Source organism: Limulus polyphemus, unplaced genomic scaffold (assembly GCF_000517525.1).
Source record: "Limulus polyphemus unplaced genomic scaffold, Limulus_polyphemus-2.1.2 Scaffold2438, whole genome shotgun sequence".
NCBI classification, from domain to species: domain Eukaryota; kingdom Metazoa; phylum Arthropoda; class Merostomata; order Xiphosura; family Limulidae; genus Limulus; species Limulus polyphemus.
The window spans coordinates 46,279-64,909 of record NW_013668048.1 but is presented as its reverse complement, the minus strand read 5'-3'; the positions used below and the strand labels follow the sequence as shown (position 1 = coordinate 64,909).

Genomic DNA, 18,631 nt, shown 5'->3' with positions numbered 1-18,631 from the left:
CTCCCCAAACCATCACATTGAAACCACCATGCTTCACAGTTGGCTGCAATCTATTGAGCCAAAACTCTTGGTGAGGCATTTTCCAGACCCATAGCCTTCCACTGTCTGAAAATTGAGCGAATCTTGATTCGTCTGAGAACAGTACGGTCTTCCAAAAGTCCAGAGGCTTGATCATCATATCACTTGCCCACTTCTTTCGTCTGACTATGTTGGCAGGTCTTAATAAGGGCTTCTGTCTAGCTGCTCTGCAACGATAACCCAATCTGTGGAGAATCTGTTGAACAGATTTCGGGCTCACCCCACCAACTTTGGTCACTTCTGCAGTCGCTAATCTGGGATCCATTTCGATGCTCCTCTTGACAGCTCTTTTTGTTCTCTCCGATGGACCAGGACGACCCGGACGCTGCTCAGTTGTTTCCTTGCCTTGTTTTCTGAACTGCACAATGATTTTGTTGACTGTCGAAAGCGTGATTCCCAATTCTGCGAAATTTGCCGCTGACTTATTCCACCATCTGCTTGACCAACTATCCTTCCTCTAACAAAATCTGACAATTCGAGAGAACCTTGAGTTCTAGGCATGTTGTAGCAAAAGGTAATTAGTGTGGGGACCATTTTCATTTATATAGTGCTCTGTGAACACAAATTAGTTAGCATAAATCAGTTAAATGACAAAAAATTAGGTGTTTATTTACTTGTGACCACTCAGTGTATATGTTTCACTCTCCTTTGTAATTGGCTCTAAAAAAATTCTCACAAGAAATTAAGGTTCATTTGTATTGACTAATATAATGATATAATTCTGAGACAATAACTTACCTCTTCACACAGATTAGCGATCTTCCTCAGCATATCTGCTAATAAGATTTGCATGCCTCTAGCCTTAAGGCAGCTCCCACCTAATTTTATATGAATTGCACAAAAGCCCTCCACCAATAGGAGGCTGACACATCTTTATGCTCACTAACTCCCCTTTTATGCATTTACACTTATGAATCTTCATTCTTTTTCTTGGCATTGTAGAGCACAAATGTATTTAAATTCATGTCTGTTCAATTTATTGAAATTTGTTTAATTAACAAATCTCTCATTTTCTTTAGCTTTTGTTTCTAAAGCTTTCAAATTTTTATCATTAATTTGAACTGACAATGATTTATACTTAGTCCTGAGTGTAGGATATTGTTCACATTCAGGCCTTATTTCTGCTGTGGCCTTTGGAGGCTCTTTAACTCTCAGGGTTGTTACAGCTATTGTTCAGCATATTTTGGATTACCACACTAATTTCTTTTTCCTCAATGATGAGTAATCTAGTAGGCTTTTACCCAATTTTCTTTCGGTAGTACTTTACCATTTGTGAAACAACTTTATCCTTTCAATCTCTATCTGTATTTCTTTCTCACACACTATTTCCCACAAAACTACATTTTAGTAATATTTCTTGAATGTTTCAGAGTACAAGAAATATTTTTAGATTCATATTTGGGCAAGAAATTCTCCTAACAACTAGAATGACTTTTTGAGACATTTTTTGCAGTACTAGTTTGGGAATACTGTGATCTTAAATGTTCCCAAACTCACTATATTAGGCCCTAAGCTAAATGTCTGCTCCAAAACACTGGATTACACTTTGAGGTGCTTTAAGAAAGTTGCAAATTGACTGAAAAATTATAACTTAATTTCAAAATCATTTAGTAAATTTTTCCACGAAAGTTTGTTTAAATCCAGTATTTTGACCATACTTGTTTCGTGTTTTTTTCCATAATGATGGTTATATTTGACTAAGAAGAATTTTATACTTAAGAGTTTAGAAATATTAAAAAATTAAGGTTCAAAGGAAAGAAAAAGGGGATTAAAATTTATTGTTTTAGAGCACAAATCAATTTTCCAAGATTTTGTTCAAAAACTAATTGCAAACTGACAACTTTAAATTTTTTTTATTGTAAGCCCAAGTTAAAAATTGCATTATCATAGCTCTCTTATATTTTGAGTTTTAAGTTACATTTAAAAATTGAATTTCAGATGTTAAATACATTTCATAAACTGAGAGATGAACTTATAAACATACAAGTTCATATTTTGTACATTTCAAACTGTTCAAAATATTATTAAATAAAAAAAAAGTTTAATTCCGAGGAAATCTATTAAAATTAATGAAAAAAAATATTGAATGTTTAATCGAAGCAATGTGATAGTATACAAACATAATTGTTAATAGAGCTTTCTACTTCTGTGAATTCTTGAGTTTATCCTAACATCTAATATTTGAAATGTTTGGGTTTCCTTTTGTGTGATAAGAGGTGAACGAACACAAATACTAATCAAAATTTACTTATTCAGTATCTTAGGACATGTTAAGTCATCAAGATTATCAGGTAACTCATTTAAAAATCTTTCAGGTTAGAAATTTAATGCGTGATCTGTTTCTAGGTTTTCTTTGGTACATCTCATGCACGTATCTACCTGTCAGCTGACTTCTTTAGGATCAATTGCCCTACAGGAATGTCAGCATTAATGCGGAAGAAGCCTCTTGATGAAATAGGAGGAATCAAAGCTTTTGCTCATTACCTAGCAGAGGATTTCTTCTTTGCCAAGTCATTTACTGACAGGTCAGTAATAATTGGGGGTGGAGAATCTGATGATGTCTCTTGACAGATGATTAGTAATAAGAGAAGAAAATGTATGCTTCACTGACACTTTCTACTGACAGGTGATTGTAGCAAGTTTGGTTTATTGATACTGTTTGCTGACAGGTTAGTAGAAGTATGTTTGAATGAAAATAACATGGGTAGCTCTAGTTGCTCTGTGTAAATAAAGTGATACCTGCGATATTGAATTTAATCAATCCAGTATAGTATCTTGGTCTGATCAGTCTTGAAAGGAAGTTACCTTCTCCAATAGAAGTGACTACACGTTTCCTTGATGAAAGTAAAGGTTGTTTACCTGTGTTTTTAACATTGTGTCCAGTATCTTTCTTTATAAAATTCATTTATGAGATTCAGTACTATTTCATAATCAGTATTGTTTTGGACCTCTGTTATTAAGGGGACCTGTCAGTTTTACCTGAATATACCATAGGTACTAGCATAGATAACCAGTAATGCCTAGCTTTAAAAGTTTTACTATAAATGGGGTGTGTGTGTGAACCATCCCTTTTTATTATTTTGAGCCATATTACTTAACATTCGTCCAATGCAAAGGCACCCATGCTACGTGTAGCATTAAAAATCAATTTCAATTTACATGAACTTCATGTATTTGGCTACTGACTTCATTCTGTTAAGCCCCCATTTGCAGTATGAGGTAGGTCCAATGGATTGACATTATATTGGTGAAGTTATACATAGTATTTTACTAAATTTTCTGTATGTATTTTTCACTTGTGTTCTTATACCACATTTCATCAAAAATGGCTTCTACCAGATTCTCAAAACTGCTTGTGACAACATTACTTCATAGAGATAGATAGACATGAAAGTACCTAAACTGCAGACTAGGAGTATGTTTTGACATTAGTACGGGAGCAGTGTGCATGTGTTCAGTGTATAAAAGTATATAAAGATAATGGTTAGGGTTGTTTACATCACTTTTGAAAAGATTTACTTTATTCGTTTCTTATAGAGGGTGGAAGTTAAGAATTAGTTCTCAGCCAGCTTGGCAAAACTCGGGACACTGTGACATCAGTAGCTTTAGAAATCGAATTACGAGGTATGTATCTTGTTTAATAATGAGAAGTTAGTTTACAGTACATAAGGATTGGTTAGAAAATTGTTTATTCTGTTCTTTCTTGTTTTGTTATTTTAATTTTTGCCAGTACTTTCTCAGTTGTAAACATTTGTATTGACTAATATGGTGATATAATTCTGAGACAATAACTTACCTCTTCACACAGATTAGCGATCTTCCTCAGCATATCTGCTAAGATTTGCATGCCTCTAGCCTTAAGGCAGCTCCCACCTAATTTTATATGAATTGCACAAAAGCCCTCCACCAATAGGAGGCTGACACATCTTTATGCTCACTAACTCCCTTTTATGCATTTACACTCATGAATCTTCATTCTTTTTCTTGGCATTGTAGAGCACAAATGTATTTAAATTCATGTCTGTTCAATTTATTGAGATTTGTTTAATTAACAAATCTCTCATTTTCTTTAGCTTTTGTTTCTAAAGCTTTCAAATTTTTATCATTAATTTTGAACTGAAAATGATTTATACTTAGTCCTGAGTGTAGGATATTGTTCACATTCAGGCCTTATTTCTGCTGTGGCCTTTGGAGGCTCTTTAACTCTCAGGGTTGTTACAGTTATTGTTCAGCGTATTTTGGATTACCACACTAATTTCTTTTTCCTCAATGATGAGTAATCTAGTAGGCTTTTACCTGATTTTCTTTCAGTAGTACTTTACCATTTGTGAAACAACTTTATCCTTTCAATCTCTATCTGTATTTCTTTCTCAGGTATGTCTCTTTCCGTCTCTCTCTTGCCTGTGTTCTTTATTATTTTTTATTTTCTCAATTTCTGACTCACGATGCTTGGATTAATCTTGTCTTTTTCCTTTACTAGTTATTAGGTTTTATACTGTTTCCTTTATCTGCTAACTCCTTTCCTATGCCCAAATGCCTCATCTCCCTTGTGGTTGTGACTCCTTTTGTCTTGATTTATAGATTTCTTTTCCTAGCTTTTTTTCCAATTTCCAGTCATCAGTATCTATCTGACCAGCTTGAGGACCAAGCCCTTTCTTGTTCCTCATTTTTATGTTTTTCATCTTTTTCTTTATACCTTTCTGTATTCCTCTCCTTCCTCCACAATGTATCTTATTGCTTCTGATGGCTTCGTAGACATTCAATCCTTTCTCTGTTTGGCTTTTTCCACTTCTGCTGTATCCTTCTGTACTTTGTTCTCCTGCTGTCAGGAATGGTTGGGTCAGGCTGATTCCTCTTTACTGTATCCTTTTCTTCTTGTGTACTTATTATTTGTCTGGCTTCATTTTGTTACCGAGATGTCTTCAGTGTATTCTCCCCCCCCCAGTCCTTTTGGTTTTGGACATTAACCATACACTTCTGAGCCTGTTCACATCCTTTGCCATGAGATTTCATTTTGGTAGCAGACTGCCTCTGTATTCTATCAACAGAGTAGCCTCTATGCCCCCAGATCTTCCATGGGGTTTACCCTTCTTTGGATATGTCCATCTTGAACAATTTTGCCACACTTCTCACCACTGGGCTTCCTCTCTTATGGTTCTCTATTCCTCATCCTTAAGCTCTGGTTGTTGAATTCTCAGTCAGGCCTAGTCTTACCTCTTTCTCTATACCTATTCCCTTATTCATCTCCTCCTTCTGGACTTCAAATTTACGCACTAGTGACACTACTCTCCTTGGGTCTTATTATTGGCATCTCTTTGACTGCCTTAGCTTTGATCCTCCCGATATTTGCTCCCCCTCCTCTTCCCATCATTCCCCTCTCACTCTTGCTTTTCACACTTCCCTTTTTCATAGAGGGATATCCTCTTTCCACCCTCACACATGGAATTTGCCTGGTCTGTCACTTATTGGGCCAATCAGACTTTCTTCACATTCTTGTCATTCGATTATATTTGTCTATCACCATAAGGTCTTTCTTCATTGGTTTTTCTGCACCTTTTTATCCTTCTTACCTGACTGTTTATTGATGGATTCTCAATCTCAGCATGTTCTAGTTGTTGGGTGACCCTATCCATGGCCTTTCTATGAGGTGTTTCTTCTCCTGTTCTCTTCATTGTATTCTTTCATTCTCCTCACCCAACTCCTTGCCTGACTGAAATTTTAATGAGGTTTTGCACAATTTCATACATGCCCCATTCAATCTATTGACATCCTGGCTTTTGTACTGTCTTTCTCTCCTGACTTGTTTCCTTCTACTTCTGTCCTATGACTACCTTTGTTCCTTTAAATGTTTCTTGTACCCTCTTATATTGCACTTATCTTTTCCTCTTTCTGAACTGATCCCTTCTTCCTCAGACTTTGACTGCTTGAGAGGTATACTGTATTTCTCTCCTATTTTCCTTCCTTTTATCTCTTTTCTGTGAGACCAATGACACCCAGCTGGACTCTTGTTAGGCTGTCAGGTGTGCTTTATTACAGACCTCTCTCTTTAGGAGTGGTATCCCTGCCTTCATCTGTCCCGATTCTGGGGCCCATCTTTTTCCATAAACCTCTTCCCTTATGGGATGGGTCCGTCAACTCCTCTATTGACATGTTTGTCTCGGGATGTGAATGTTCATAGACAGTTTTTCTTTTGTCACATTCTATTTGTCATGAGGCCCTTTTTATAAAATAGAATCCTACCAGGTAGCTAGTTTTGCCTCCCAAGGTATACTTACTCAAAATCTGTCATGGATCTACATGTGTCCACTGTGAGATGGGGTATCCTTGTATATATTCACTCTGTTGTCCAATCTATACCATACATATTTTGTGGAAAAATTCCAGCACCAGGCAGGAGATCTACCCACTTCTCTGGCTTGCATTTACTGGCCATTGCACTGTCTCCAGTAAAAGGCCTTTCCAGGCTGAAGGACTGATGGGATTCCCAGCACATTCTCCAAATCTCCCCTGTGCATGTGAATACTTCCCCTTCATCAAATGAAGTAGAGAAAACCCTTACCGGTTTCTAGTTGCTGGAGTGGTATAAGATGGAGAATCCTTACTGATTGGAACCTAACTGCTGGGGCTAGAACAAAGATGCCATTATGATGAGAAGTGGGACAGTGGTGAAACTGTTGGTGTAGTGCAGGTCACCCCCTCATACAACTATGATACTTCACTCATGCCACACATGCTTTCCTCCTGTAGCATGACCTTGTTAGTTGAGGTGTGCACACAGTAAGTGACTGTGCCCTCCTCCTGCAACCAAAGCCTGCTCAGTACAGTTGAGGTGTGCATGCATTACATATGGACAGATGCTACATAAAACAGTGCCTTCCTCCTCCAGATTGTCTATCCAATAAATCCATTCAGTTGAGTAGAGATGAGTATTCACTACACAAAACCAATGGATATTTATATCTTGCATGTCCACCTGCAGCCCCTGTCTGTTCGTTAGATTCGAGATGACAACACTCAATACTGGTCCTTACAATATATTAAAGGTGTGTTCTCCTGCAGCTGGTTTAAGTCCCATAGACTCTGATAGTAGAGTTTAGGTGAGCACTGCATTCACATCTGTGATGTATCTCTTGTGCCCTCCTCCCACAGCTAGTTTTGACTCATTGAGTCTGATGGAAAAGTAGGTGAGCACACAAGGTATGGTCTGAACGAGCCCCAAACACACTACACATATTGGCTGTCTGACAACTTGTGTACAAGTACTTGAACAGCCACGTACCAATTATGACGATTTCTGCGACATGAGTTTGGCTACTATGATTCTTCCCATTTCTTGTATGGGCAAAGAATATAACCTGGTTGAGAAGAGATGAAGTCTCCCACGGGTGTACTCCTATGAAGTCTCTGTCAATGGGTGTCACACTGACACTTTCTGAAGGGTGCTTATCTAGATAAACTAATCTGTGTGTGGATGTAGGTATCTATCAGAAATACATTATGAGGTTAGTAAAATGTTAGCTCTTGATTTCATCAATATACAATCACCAAATCTGGTGTGGTTGTTTAGTTTTATTATGGTATGTAAATGTAGATATTCTTGTGTTTTGTATATTAATCAAAAAACATCCACATCATTAAACAGTTTTTAGCTTTCGTGAAAAACTCTTTAATTTAAAAATTAATGTTTAATCTTAAAACTAAAAGCTTTGTTTTGTTTTCCATTGCATTACGATAGCCAGATGAGTATAATAAAGAATAAAATGGTTATATTTTCCAGATGGGGAAAGCTTCGGTTTGCTATGGTGCCTCACACAATCTTTTTCGAACCACTTTCTGAATGTCTTTTTCTGGGAATTTTTGTTGCATGGTCAGCAAACTTCCTTTTCAACTGGGATTGTTTTGTATTATATTTAGTACATGTTTTAGTTTGGTTTTTACTCGATTGGATTCTCCTGTGTATTATACAGGTAAGCTTTGAAATACCAGTTTGAAGAAAGTATTTGATCTATTAGGTGTTTTATTCAGTATATAATATACACAATACAGGTTTAATTGAAAAAATAACTATTTTTTTTTCTTTGGAACATATTTCTCTCTTAAATAGCTCAGTTTTATTGAAAATGGTTCTTGTATAACTGACTCAATGATTGGATGATTAAACTAACAAAAAAAATGTATTAATAAAATTGAACTGATTATAGTGGTAGTGGTGCTGATAAATAGTACACAGTGAACATAAAGTTACATCCTGCATTCCATTGCTTATAAGTCCCAAACTGTGACACGTTAGTGGCATATAGTGTCTTCCACCAATTTAACCCTCTTACTACAGGTAGGTCAAAGTACGCATATCTCAACTTTTTGATTAAACTACTTTATTATGATTTTATATTATATAAGTTTTAAGTTCTTAATTTTAAAAGGAAATATTTTTAAAAATCCTTAATCTTCCCTAGTATGGCATTTGTTTACTAGGTCTTCTCTAATCTATTTTGCACCCGTCTGAGAAGTATGGAATTGAATGTAAATTACTCATTATAATATAGATATTACTATAGCCTTCAATCTTATTTAATTTATCTATGGGGCCATAAACTTGAAAATCACACTTGCCACACCCACCTATTATATTCAGTCTTTCACAAATTGTCAATAGCTCTTTCTTATGTTATATACTATATTATTTATAACCAATAGAAAATCAAAATTTTAAATTGTCAAAAGATGTATTATATTACGTTGTTTCTTGGAGAAGACATTGTTTACTTCCTTGTTCAGTTTCAAATTTATTCTCACGGGAATTACATTGACAAGCTTAGCTGAATTTTTAAGGGCTCTTATCACATAGTTAATAAGCCAAATAATTTCTTATAGTTATTGGGTATTGTTTGTTTTGTGCATTATATTATTCTGTGTTCAATAAATGCATTATTTAAATAAAATATATTTATATTTATATTAAATAAAAGCTATTTAGTGTATACCATCATTATAAAAAAATTTCTTAGAAAAAAAAATGAGGACATGGGTAAGTACTATATATCTTGATTTCCGTGTAAATTCTTTATTTTTATAAAAGTAATTTGAATGTAAAAATAAGAAACTTACTTGGTTAGATAAGATTAAATTAGGTAAGATAATTAAAAATAATAATGATAATTCTTCATTAGGTTTGCTCCCAAGCACCTCATGCATCACTTAATTGAATACGGTAACTAGACATGGGTCAAAGGGCAGTAAAACAATAAAATACGAGTATAAATAGATGTATACTGTTACGAGCTTTAAGCTATTTAGGATAAACATTTGTAGTTTTCCTTTGCTATTGGCAGCCATTCTAAAAAGAATAAAGGACAGGTTAGATTTATCTTGTTTTTGTTTTTTTTGTGGTTACAAGGTTGGTCAAATTGACCGAATGCATATAGAGTTAGGGTAGAGAAAATACAGCTAAAATATAAAGTTTTACTGAAAAACTTTGGACATTTATTTAGGAGGTTTTAGAGACTATGCAAATAAAATTTGATAATTTTCAGATGAAGAAAAATATTTTTAATTTTAGAATGAAAATTACTTCACTCCAACTCCATATATATTCATGGACAACTTTTTTTGTAATAATACTTAATTAAAACTCCTGATTTTTATGTACAAAAGACTTGTAATGTTTACTGAAAGCTTGCCAAATTTCATGGAGATGAAAAAACATGTTAAAAGTTATATTATAGAAACTAATGGTTACTTTGGGGTCACAAGGTCAGTGTAATCCACTGAGCCCATAGAGAGAGGGTTAAATAACAGATATGGTTACACATTGTTTGCAGGTCTGTGCATCTGACTACTTTGGGGTATCGTGTGTCATGCTGAATGCAGTTTTTAATATCAACAGTTATAAGTGGATGGTCATAGCACACTAATGTCTTCAGATAGTCCATATATCAGAAGCTCATGGGTATGATATCTAGTGACTGTGGTGAACAAATGTACAAATATCCCATACTGATCATTTTTTCACCAACAACATGGTAACATGGTGGTGCATCCTTTTTAAAGAAGACATTGTCTTGATGGACCGCCCCTCTCGTGTAGGGCAGATAATGCTAAGTTAGCTAACATGTTGATATAATGTGCACCAGTGACCATAATAGTTCCTAAACCAAAATCTGCGTGCTCCTGATTTAAAAAAAAACAATTATTACACTGTTGGTGAATCCAACCCACACGGTTGCCTTTGGGTCTTGAAGGGGCTTTTTATACAAATGCACGTGAATTGGTCTCACCCAAGATAATGCAGTTGTGGGTGTTTATATGACTGTAGGTGTGGCTTCATCTTTCCATAAAATTTTCTCATGTCAATTGTCATCCACTTGAACACAGATACTGAACTTCAATGCAAAGTTTAACTGATTCTCTGGGTCAGCAGGAAGCAGTTCTTATGTCTTCCAATGTTGTATGGAAACAGCTTTACTGTGTTGCTCATCTCCTTCTTCATAGTTTGCTGTGGTTGACCAGTAGACCTGGCAACTTGATGAATACTTCATTCTTGATGGGATTGCCTCATCTGATAACACTTACTGAACAAGGCCTTTGGACTAGTTGGGCCTCTATAAACACCTCTGTCATGGCAAGAGCTGTTTAAAAATCACCCCTGCATTACATTTATTGCTATAGAAAAACTTCTCATATGCTTTAAAATGTTGGAGAAAACTGTTCACAGACATTTTTGTAGGCAAACTGACAGCTCTGTAAACTTACTTACGGAGAAACAATATCACATATTACTTTACACGACACGAGTGGCACCACAGGTGGAAAAATATCCAAACTCTGGACAAGTATATGCACACTTAATTTTGTTAAAGTGTATGTTACTTTATGCAACCCCTTGCTTATAACACCCTAAATTGTAACTTTATAGTCATTTTGTACTTAATTAGTGAGTTTATTAGTTTATTTTACATGTAGTTTTAGTTATTCATTGATTGTAATAAAGTGTTATGATGAGTATTAAATTTACGTTTTCATATTAGAGACAATTATTTGTAAGATACATCCTTATAAGGCAGTAGAGATGAGTTGTTAAGAATGACATAAAATGATACTTAGGTTTTTTTATAGATTATTCTTATTAATCAAGTAATGTGTACTTACCTAATTCAAGTTCTTGGAGTTTTTATACATTAACCTTTTGAAAGATTGGAAGCCTATTATGTCTATTTGGTTAAGAGTACATAAATTATTACAGTATCAAAGTTAGATTGGCATTTTCTTCATGAAGAGCATCATCACTTCTTGAAGGAATTATTCTGTTAGTTTAAAAACTTTCATTTTCTGTGCTGGCATTCAGCAAGTTATGTAAAAAAACGTCATCATCAAATAAACACTTAATTATTACAATTTTCTAAGATTTTAAAAAGGTTTTAATTATTTCAAAGCATGTAAAGGCTCCAAAATAACTTTCTTTGGTTATGTTTTTTTCATGTCATTTTATTTTAATACATATTGTTTGTTAACACAGTAAGCAATTTTCAAACATAACATAATCGTTTTCCTCACCATGAGAAATTAATTAATAGTGTGGAATTCTCAGGTGAACTAAAATTCTTATTGGATAGGTCTGTCAAACAGGAGATTTGATCAAGATACGAAATTGTGAAACAATGCTGAACTTGTACCAGCTTAGTTAATGTTAAGGATTAGTGTAAAAAAGTCTACAAAGTGTAGAATACTGTGAAACCAATATTTATTATACACTCAAACCAAAACTGTGTGTGTGTTTAGAGTCAATGAGACTGAATAGGGGGTCAAAAATGGCCCCTAGGGTAAGATTGGCCTATGCAACTAACTGTCCTACGCCTAGTAGCAATGGTGCAGGTAGCAACAGCAAGCGAATTACATTTGTTCCTTTTCCTGAATCTTCCACAGTGAATAAATTCACACAGTAATGAAAAATAAAATTTAATTTAATTACTTGTTTTATTTTATGCTTCTTAAAAAATATTAATTTAAAATAATATTTTAAAATAAGTTCTCCAAGGGGTAGATAACTCAAAAAAAGGTTTGGGAAACCCTGGTCTATAGTTACTCGTCACATAGTAGGCAGTTGTTTTTTTGAAGGTACAAACTACTTGTTTAGTTAGCATTATTCCAAGTCTGATCTTGGTTTCGACTAGCTAGAAAAATAACCGTTTATAGCAAGAGTTCTCAAAGTGGTTGATAAAAACCTCCTCATTCTCATCCCACATAGATGGGGCTGCGGTCTTTATCTGTTATCTGTATAACTATTGAAGGATGCTGCTATCAACTCCCCTTAAGCAATATTCACCAACGGTGGTAACAGGTATTACTAATTTTGAAAATGATAAAGGGAACAAAGGTAGCTTGAAACAAGATCAATTTAATGTTGTGTGAAAATCTGAACATTACGGTATCCTGACCACATGTTGTGTGAAAACCTGAACATTACGGTATCCTGACCACATGTTGTGTGAAAATCTGAACATTACGGTATCCTGACCACATGTTGTGTGAAAACCTGAACATTACAGGACAAGAATAAATTCCAAACAAATAGCAGTACAGAAAGAAGAAACTTGTGGTATATTCCTATACCACAGTGGTAAGAAATAAAGCATTCTTTATCAAATTAGTGAAGTTGGACTTAATTTAAGTTTGATGCCCTACATCCAAATCTGGAAATATTTACTTAAGAGACACCATATAAATAATCAACACACACACACTGTTTCCCACAAAACTACATTTTAGAGTGCAAGAAATTTTTAGATTCATATTCGGGCGAGAAATTCTCCTAACAACTAGAATGACTTTTTGAGACATTTTTTGCAGTACTAGTTTGGGAATACTGTGATCTTAAATGTTCCCAAACTCACTATATTAGGCCCTAAAATAGTAATATAACAAAGCTAAATGTCTGCTCTAAAACACTGGATTACACTTTGAGGTGCTTTAAGAAAGTTGCAAATTGACTGAAAAATTATAACTTAATTTCAAAATCATTTAGTAAATTTTTCCACGAAAGTTTGTTTAAATCCAGTATTTTGACCATCCTTTTTTCGTGTTTTTTTCCATAATAATGGTTATATTTGACTAAGAAGAATTTTATAGTTAAAAGTTTAGAAATATTAAAAAAATGGCTCTCCAAGGTTGTTTTTTTGAGGTTACAATTAATACAATAATATTTTGTATTAGAAAAAACAATTAACAATATTATTGTTATTATTATTTCACAGAATGGATCTCTCCCTTTTAGTAAAGGAGATTTTGTAGTGGCTTGGATATTTCGTGAGAGCTCAGCTCTTTATCTCTATTTGAAAGCTTTGTTTGACCCAACCATTCGGTGGCGAACTGGAACCTATAAGCTTCGATGGGGAGGAGTAGCAGAAGAAATCAAGTCCAAGTTATAGCCTCTATATTATTTTTGGTTTGGCTCATTAAAAAAGTAAACCAATGTATATATATACAATTTGTCTTTGAACTAACTTAAGTATCTTGTGGGTGTTTATCCTACTTTTCGTTTAATCCAAAACTCAACTTTTTTTTACTTCTGAAAATGTATATACTCAACTTAATGAATTTATCATCATGGTTCTACATTGAATTGGAATCATTGACCATGAAATTGAAAATTAGTAGGTTTGATGTAATAATTTACTTAATGTTTGTATTAAGAAAAAAAAACTAAATAGGTGTTTAATGATAATCAGAAGGACTAGTACATAAATTGTTTTCATTACATAGTTCTGTTTTTTAGCCGGACATAAGTTGCTTAGAATGTTTTTTCTTCTAATTATCATGCGTAATAAGCCATTAAAGTAAGAAACGTAGCTACAGTAAGTTTGATGGATATAGCTGTAATATTGAAGAAAAATGTTAAGTTCTTACAGCAATGTTGCAACCCATCTTGTAGATATCTCTCATAGCATTGTTCATGTTGGTAATTGGTAATAGTCAGTAAGTGTGTTTTGAAACTACAAGAAAAACTAGAGGTAAACAAGTATTTTGCCACAACATAAGACTTTCAATGTTTTCTAGTTTTGTATTTCAAAGCTTTTGATGTCTAATATTCAAACAAAAAAATAATGTATGAAACATTTTATTATTATGTTTTGTTAAGTTACTTTTTTTGCTTAGAAATAATTTATTTTTAGGATTAAAGACAATCCCATGCAAATAAAATGGGTCTTTCAGAATCTAGAACAGTCAATTTACAAGTACATTTTTCAGGATGTCTGGCTGAGTTTACCCTACTGGCAGGTTTTAACACATCCTTGCCCTATCATGAACTTCTGATGTTCTAATCAACTTTCTTAAGTTGATAGTGTAAAATATTATCATTAAAAACAGAAACTTTAAATCATTATTTTAAACTAATACTCTTCCTAAAAAAAACTAAGTGCTTAATATTTGTATAGATTGACAAATGAGTTCAGATACTAATTCAACAGTTCACAGTTTGCTGAGTACTTTTCAGTGATGCTTATTTTGATCATAGTGAAATACTGTTGTGGTATTTATAAAGTGCAAGATATAAGTGAAAATTAGTGATTCAACAGATAATTCACAACTCAATTTTATTTGAATTGTATTAATAGTATTAATTAAAATATAAGATAAATCAGGTTTTTTATGTTATTTAGTTGAAAAGTGGGAAGAAATTAGAGAATTTGTAAACTTGACAAATTTGGCTTGTTATTAGGAAAACGAAATATAATAGTTTTTATACTAAGCATGTTATTGAGTTAGTGTACATTGAACATGGCTAAAAAAGTCACTTGGAGTATATGAGGATTTCTTTTCTGAACTTGTTTACATCACCTCTGTTTTGTGTGTGTGTTTAGTCATTAGATAGTAAAATTAGGTACTGCTTTGCTCCTATATGAACCTCCAGTTTATATCCAGAGGTAACTGTCATTTATGAAAAGTCTGAATAATTAATTTTAGTTAGAAAAAGTCATTGTGTTTATAAACAGGACTACTAACCATTATAAAGGTAGTCTTTGTGCTGTGAAATAAGTGTTTTGTAAATTACAACAGTTAAGAGGACCAGTGTTTGTTACTGGAATATCTTAACCTGCAACTGTGAATAGAATTAGTGTATTGTTAAAATAATATGCTAACATGTAGTGTATAGGACCATTAATTCCTCCATTGTGTTTTAGATGACATTGTGTTGATAAACAGTAGCAGTCTGTTGAACCATACTTGTTATTTAAAGATTTCCTAGACATACTTCACGTAAAACCACTAAGGTTTATTCAATGTTTATAAAAAACAAAGGTATCATACTCATCACTGGATGAATCTTTTTCATAAGCTTCAGAAGAAATTGGTCTGTCCACAAAGAACACTAACTAGGATTCACATCGATCTTTTTAAAATCATTCTCTTTATAAAGATTGTGTCAGTCTCGTAACCAGGTGATCCTTTTTATTTGTTAAGAGTTGTAAAACAAACAAGAATATAGAATCATATCCATCACTTCTTTTTAGCTTCTATTATTTTGCTTCAAATTAAAACGTTGTGTTTATGAAGTACATGTGGCTCTTTAGTGATTAGAAAAAGATACTTAGAAATTTTGACTTAAATAGATTTGAACATTCAGGTAACATATATTTAATTTCCTTTCGCATTTGGCTATTCTTTTCTCTTCCACTAAATTCCATATATTTTTTTCTTTTCAATATAAATTAAAATAAAGTAGAATTGAAGTCTGATTGGTAAAGTTGTCAAAAATAAACACATTGAGCATTAGTATTATGCATTAAAAGAAAAGTTATTTAAACAAAAACTTGATTTCTTTAACAGTGTGAAACTACTGCTATTTTTTCCATTTATTTTGATATTATTTATGAGTGTTGTTTGCACTTGGTAACTAAGTATTATCCATTTTGATCTTGACTGTGAATGGCAGAGGTGGTAAATAGAAATACTGGCAGTCTTGAGTAAACGTTGTGCCTGAAGTTGACATTTCTGTTTGCATTCCATCATTTTGTGTACAAGACACTAAGAGCTGTGATAATGATTGATTTCCATTAATTCTAAGTCTGTATGTTTTGATCTTATTTAATATTCAGGTTCATGGTGATCATTTTGCGGTGCACTGTTGTAACAAGCTCCAACCCTGCACTTGGTTTTAATCATAATTACCAACATGTGTTTTAAAGATGATGATCCCCAGTGTCTTAGACAAAGAAGAATGATGAGTCAAGAGTCCATGTTATGTTAACATTGCTTGTATTGTGTTGAGTATAATATTCCTAAAATATGATTCATTATCTTTGTTTCACTACTCAAGTAAATGTTAGAGGATTTTGCTTGCTTTTCATACGGTGGTTTTCTTCACTCGTTGATACAATAGTATTATTTGAGCTAATCTTATATTTTAACACAGACTTCTCTGCTCATGTATTTCTGCTTTTGTAATTATCAGGTATGAAGCTCTTCAGAAATTTTGTTTTATTAAGGGTTACCATTGAGCCAAGTAACTTAGCAACCACACCTTACACCTTCATCTTGCTATTTTAACAAAGTATTCCATTGATATTTCAATTTTTACTTTCACTAACTATTGTGGTTATTCAACTATCATATGAAATGGCCAGTGACTTGTCCCTGGTTAAAAATACAACAGAATCTCATTCATTATGAATATGGAGGGGTGGGGGTGTAATTCCGAAGATATCAGCTTCATTTCTGATACATAGTACAAATTGATGGCAGTATTAATCTGAAAAATTGTTTTGTTGTAGAGAAAAAAATTGGTAGCTTAAGATACTTTTTTTTGTACAAACGTGTTCTCATAGCTGTAGTCAATGGTGCATCTTTAATATTGTGAAAAGCATGTAACATTGTATCTTTCTATGTTCTTAGGCATTGTGATTTGTTTAAGTGAAGGTAAAAATATAAATATTTATGAAGACCTCAGTTCTATGAGGTTTTTTTTTTTCCCCTAATTGTTAAGCACAAACACTGTTTGGTTCACTGACATGTCTCCAACTTAGTCATTCTGGCAAATAAAGATTTATTTTCATTGTGAACTTTTCGTTGTCTTTCATATAATCACTCATTTAGATCTGTGATTTTTGTTTCAATGAGTTTAATTAGAACAGAATATGCTTTGTAGAATCTGAAAGCAAGACTAAATGCTGTGCCCTAAAACTTGTACTATGACAAATACACGTAGTAAAATTCTTACTCGTACCAGTTCAATTAATGTTTTATAAATTTATTAAAATTACAAGATGGTAATGTATGTATAACTGAATTTTAGTTTCATTTTAGGACTAGAGAATACAAATTTTGGCAGGGTAGGGGTCATCTTCAGCTAAGGCAATTTTAAAGTTGGCCTTTGGATGTTGTGAAGACAGTACATTTATGTGAGTTTAAGAGAAAGCTTGATAAGTATATGAATGATAAGGGTTGGTTTTTTAAATTTGTTTATTAATAGTTTTAGTTTAGAGGATGGGACAGCCAAGATGGGCGAATATGCCCCAAAACATTGTTATGTTAAATCTTTGTCCATTGACATTATAAAACCAGCTACTACAGTTGATTAAAATAGTTTAATCGTGTAACGTTTTAGGACGTCTGTGTATTTCATAATGGTCGCAGGAGATGCTGCTGTTGTTTGAAGTTAAGCACAAAGCTACACAATAGGCTATCTGTGCTCTGCCCACTAGGGGTATCGAAACCCGGATTCTAGCGTTGGAAGTCCGCAGACACCCCGCTGTGCCACTGGGGGGGGGGGGGGGATTGCCGAAATGTTAATCAAGTAATCGCTTGTTCGATGTTTGTATAATTTCAGTATTAGATTAACACCAGTTAAACCTAACATAACATAAGAGCCATAGTATTAAACGAGAGACGGCAATGAACATAGCATGGTTGGGATACATCCGTCAGTCCTTTTACTCGAAGTTCTTGCAATAAATGTACATTCTGTTGGAATTACGTCAATAACATTAATTCATACTGTGAACTTATTCATCCTGTTGTAGTTGCCCTACAGTGGGAGAGCGGTATGTCTGGGAACTTGCGCTGCTAAAAACCGGGTTTCTATACCCGTGGTGGGTAGAGCACAGGTAGCCTTTGGGCTGAACTACAAACAAATAAACTGTTTTTTGTAAATTGAAGTACAGAGATCTCTCGATTAATGCGTTTTCGTTTAGTGCGCTTAAATGTTTTTATAACCAATATTCGATTAGTGCGTGCATAATAGTCGATTAGTGCGGTAACACACATTTCATTTTAACCATAGTAATTGAAAAGTAAGTTTTAGGCACCGAAGTTAAATTTCAAAAAAAAAATTAAAAATAGAAAATGGGTAACTATTTTACTTGTCAAGTTATTACTAGAGTGTCCACCCCGGGGTATTTTAGCGATTTTCTCACCCCTTGCCCCGGGGTAAAATACTTGAAATACCCCAGGGCAAATCTTTACTATTATACTGAACAAATATCTTTTTTCATAACAATAATTCATAAAAACCATCGTCGTTGTTTATAGGAAACGCACCATAGATTTGAAATATAAG

The 18,631-nt window shown here is 33.7% G+C and overlaps 1 protein-coding gene across 1 annotated transcript in view; it reads left to right on the top strand.

The window, feature by feature from the left end:
• Nucleotides 1–17,104, top strand: part of LOC106466956 (ceramide glucosyltransferase-like) — a 40,679-nt gene extending 23,575 nt beyond the window's left edge. Inside the window, exons 6-9 of the mRNA XM_013927272.2 lie at nucleotides 2,425–2,603; nucleotides 3,616–3,702; nucleotides 7,856–8,045; nucleotides 13,329–17,104. Of these exons, the coding sequence (XP_013782726.1) occupies nucleotides 2,425–2,603; nucleotides 3,616–3,702; nucleotides 7,856–8,045; nucleotides 13,329–13,502 (630 nt within the window). The 3' untranslated portion in view covers nucleotides 13,503–17,104. The remainder of the gene's footprint in view (nucleotides 1–2,424; nucleotides 2,604–3,615; nucleotides 3,703–7,855; nucleotides 8,046–13,328) is intronic.
• Nucleotides 17,105–18,631: the final 1,527 nt, after the last annotated feature.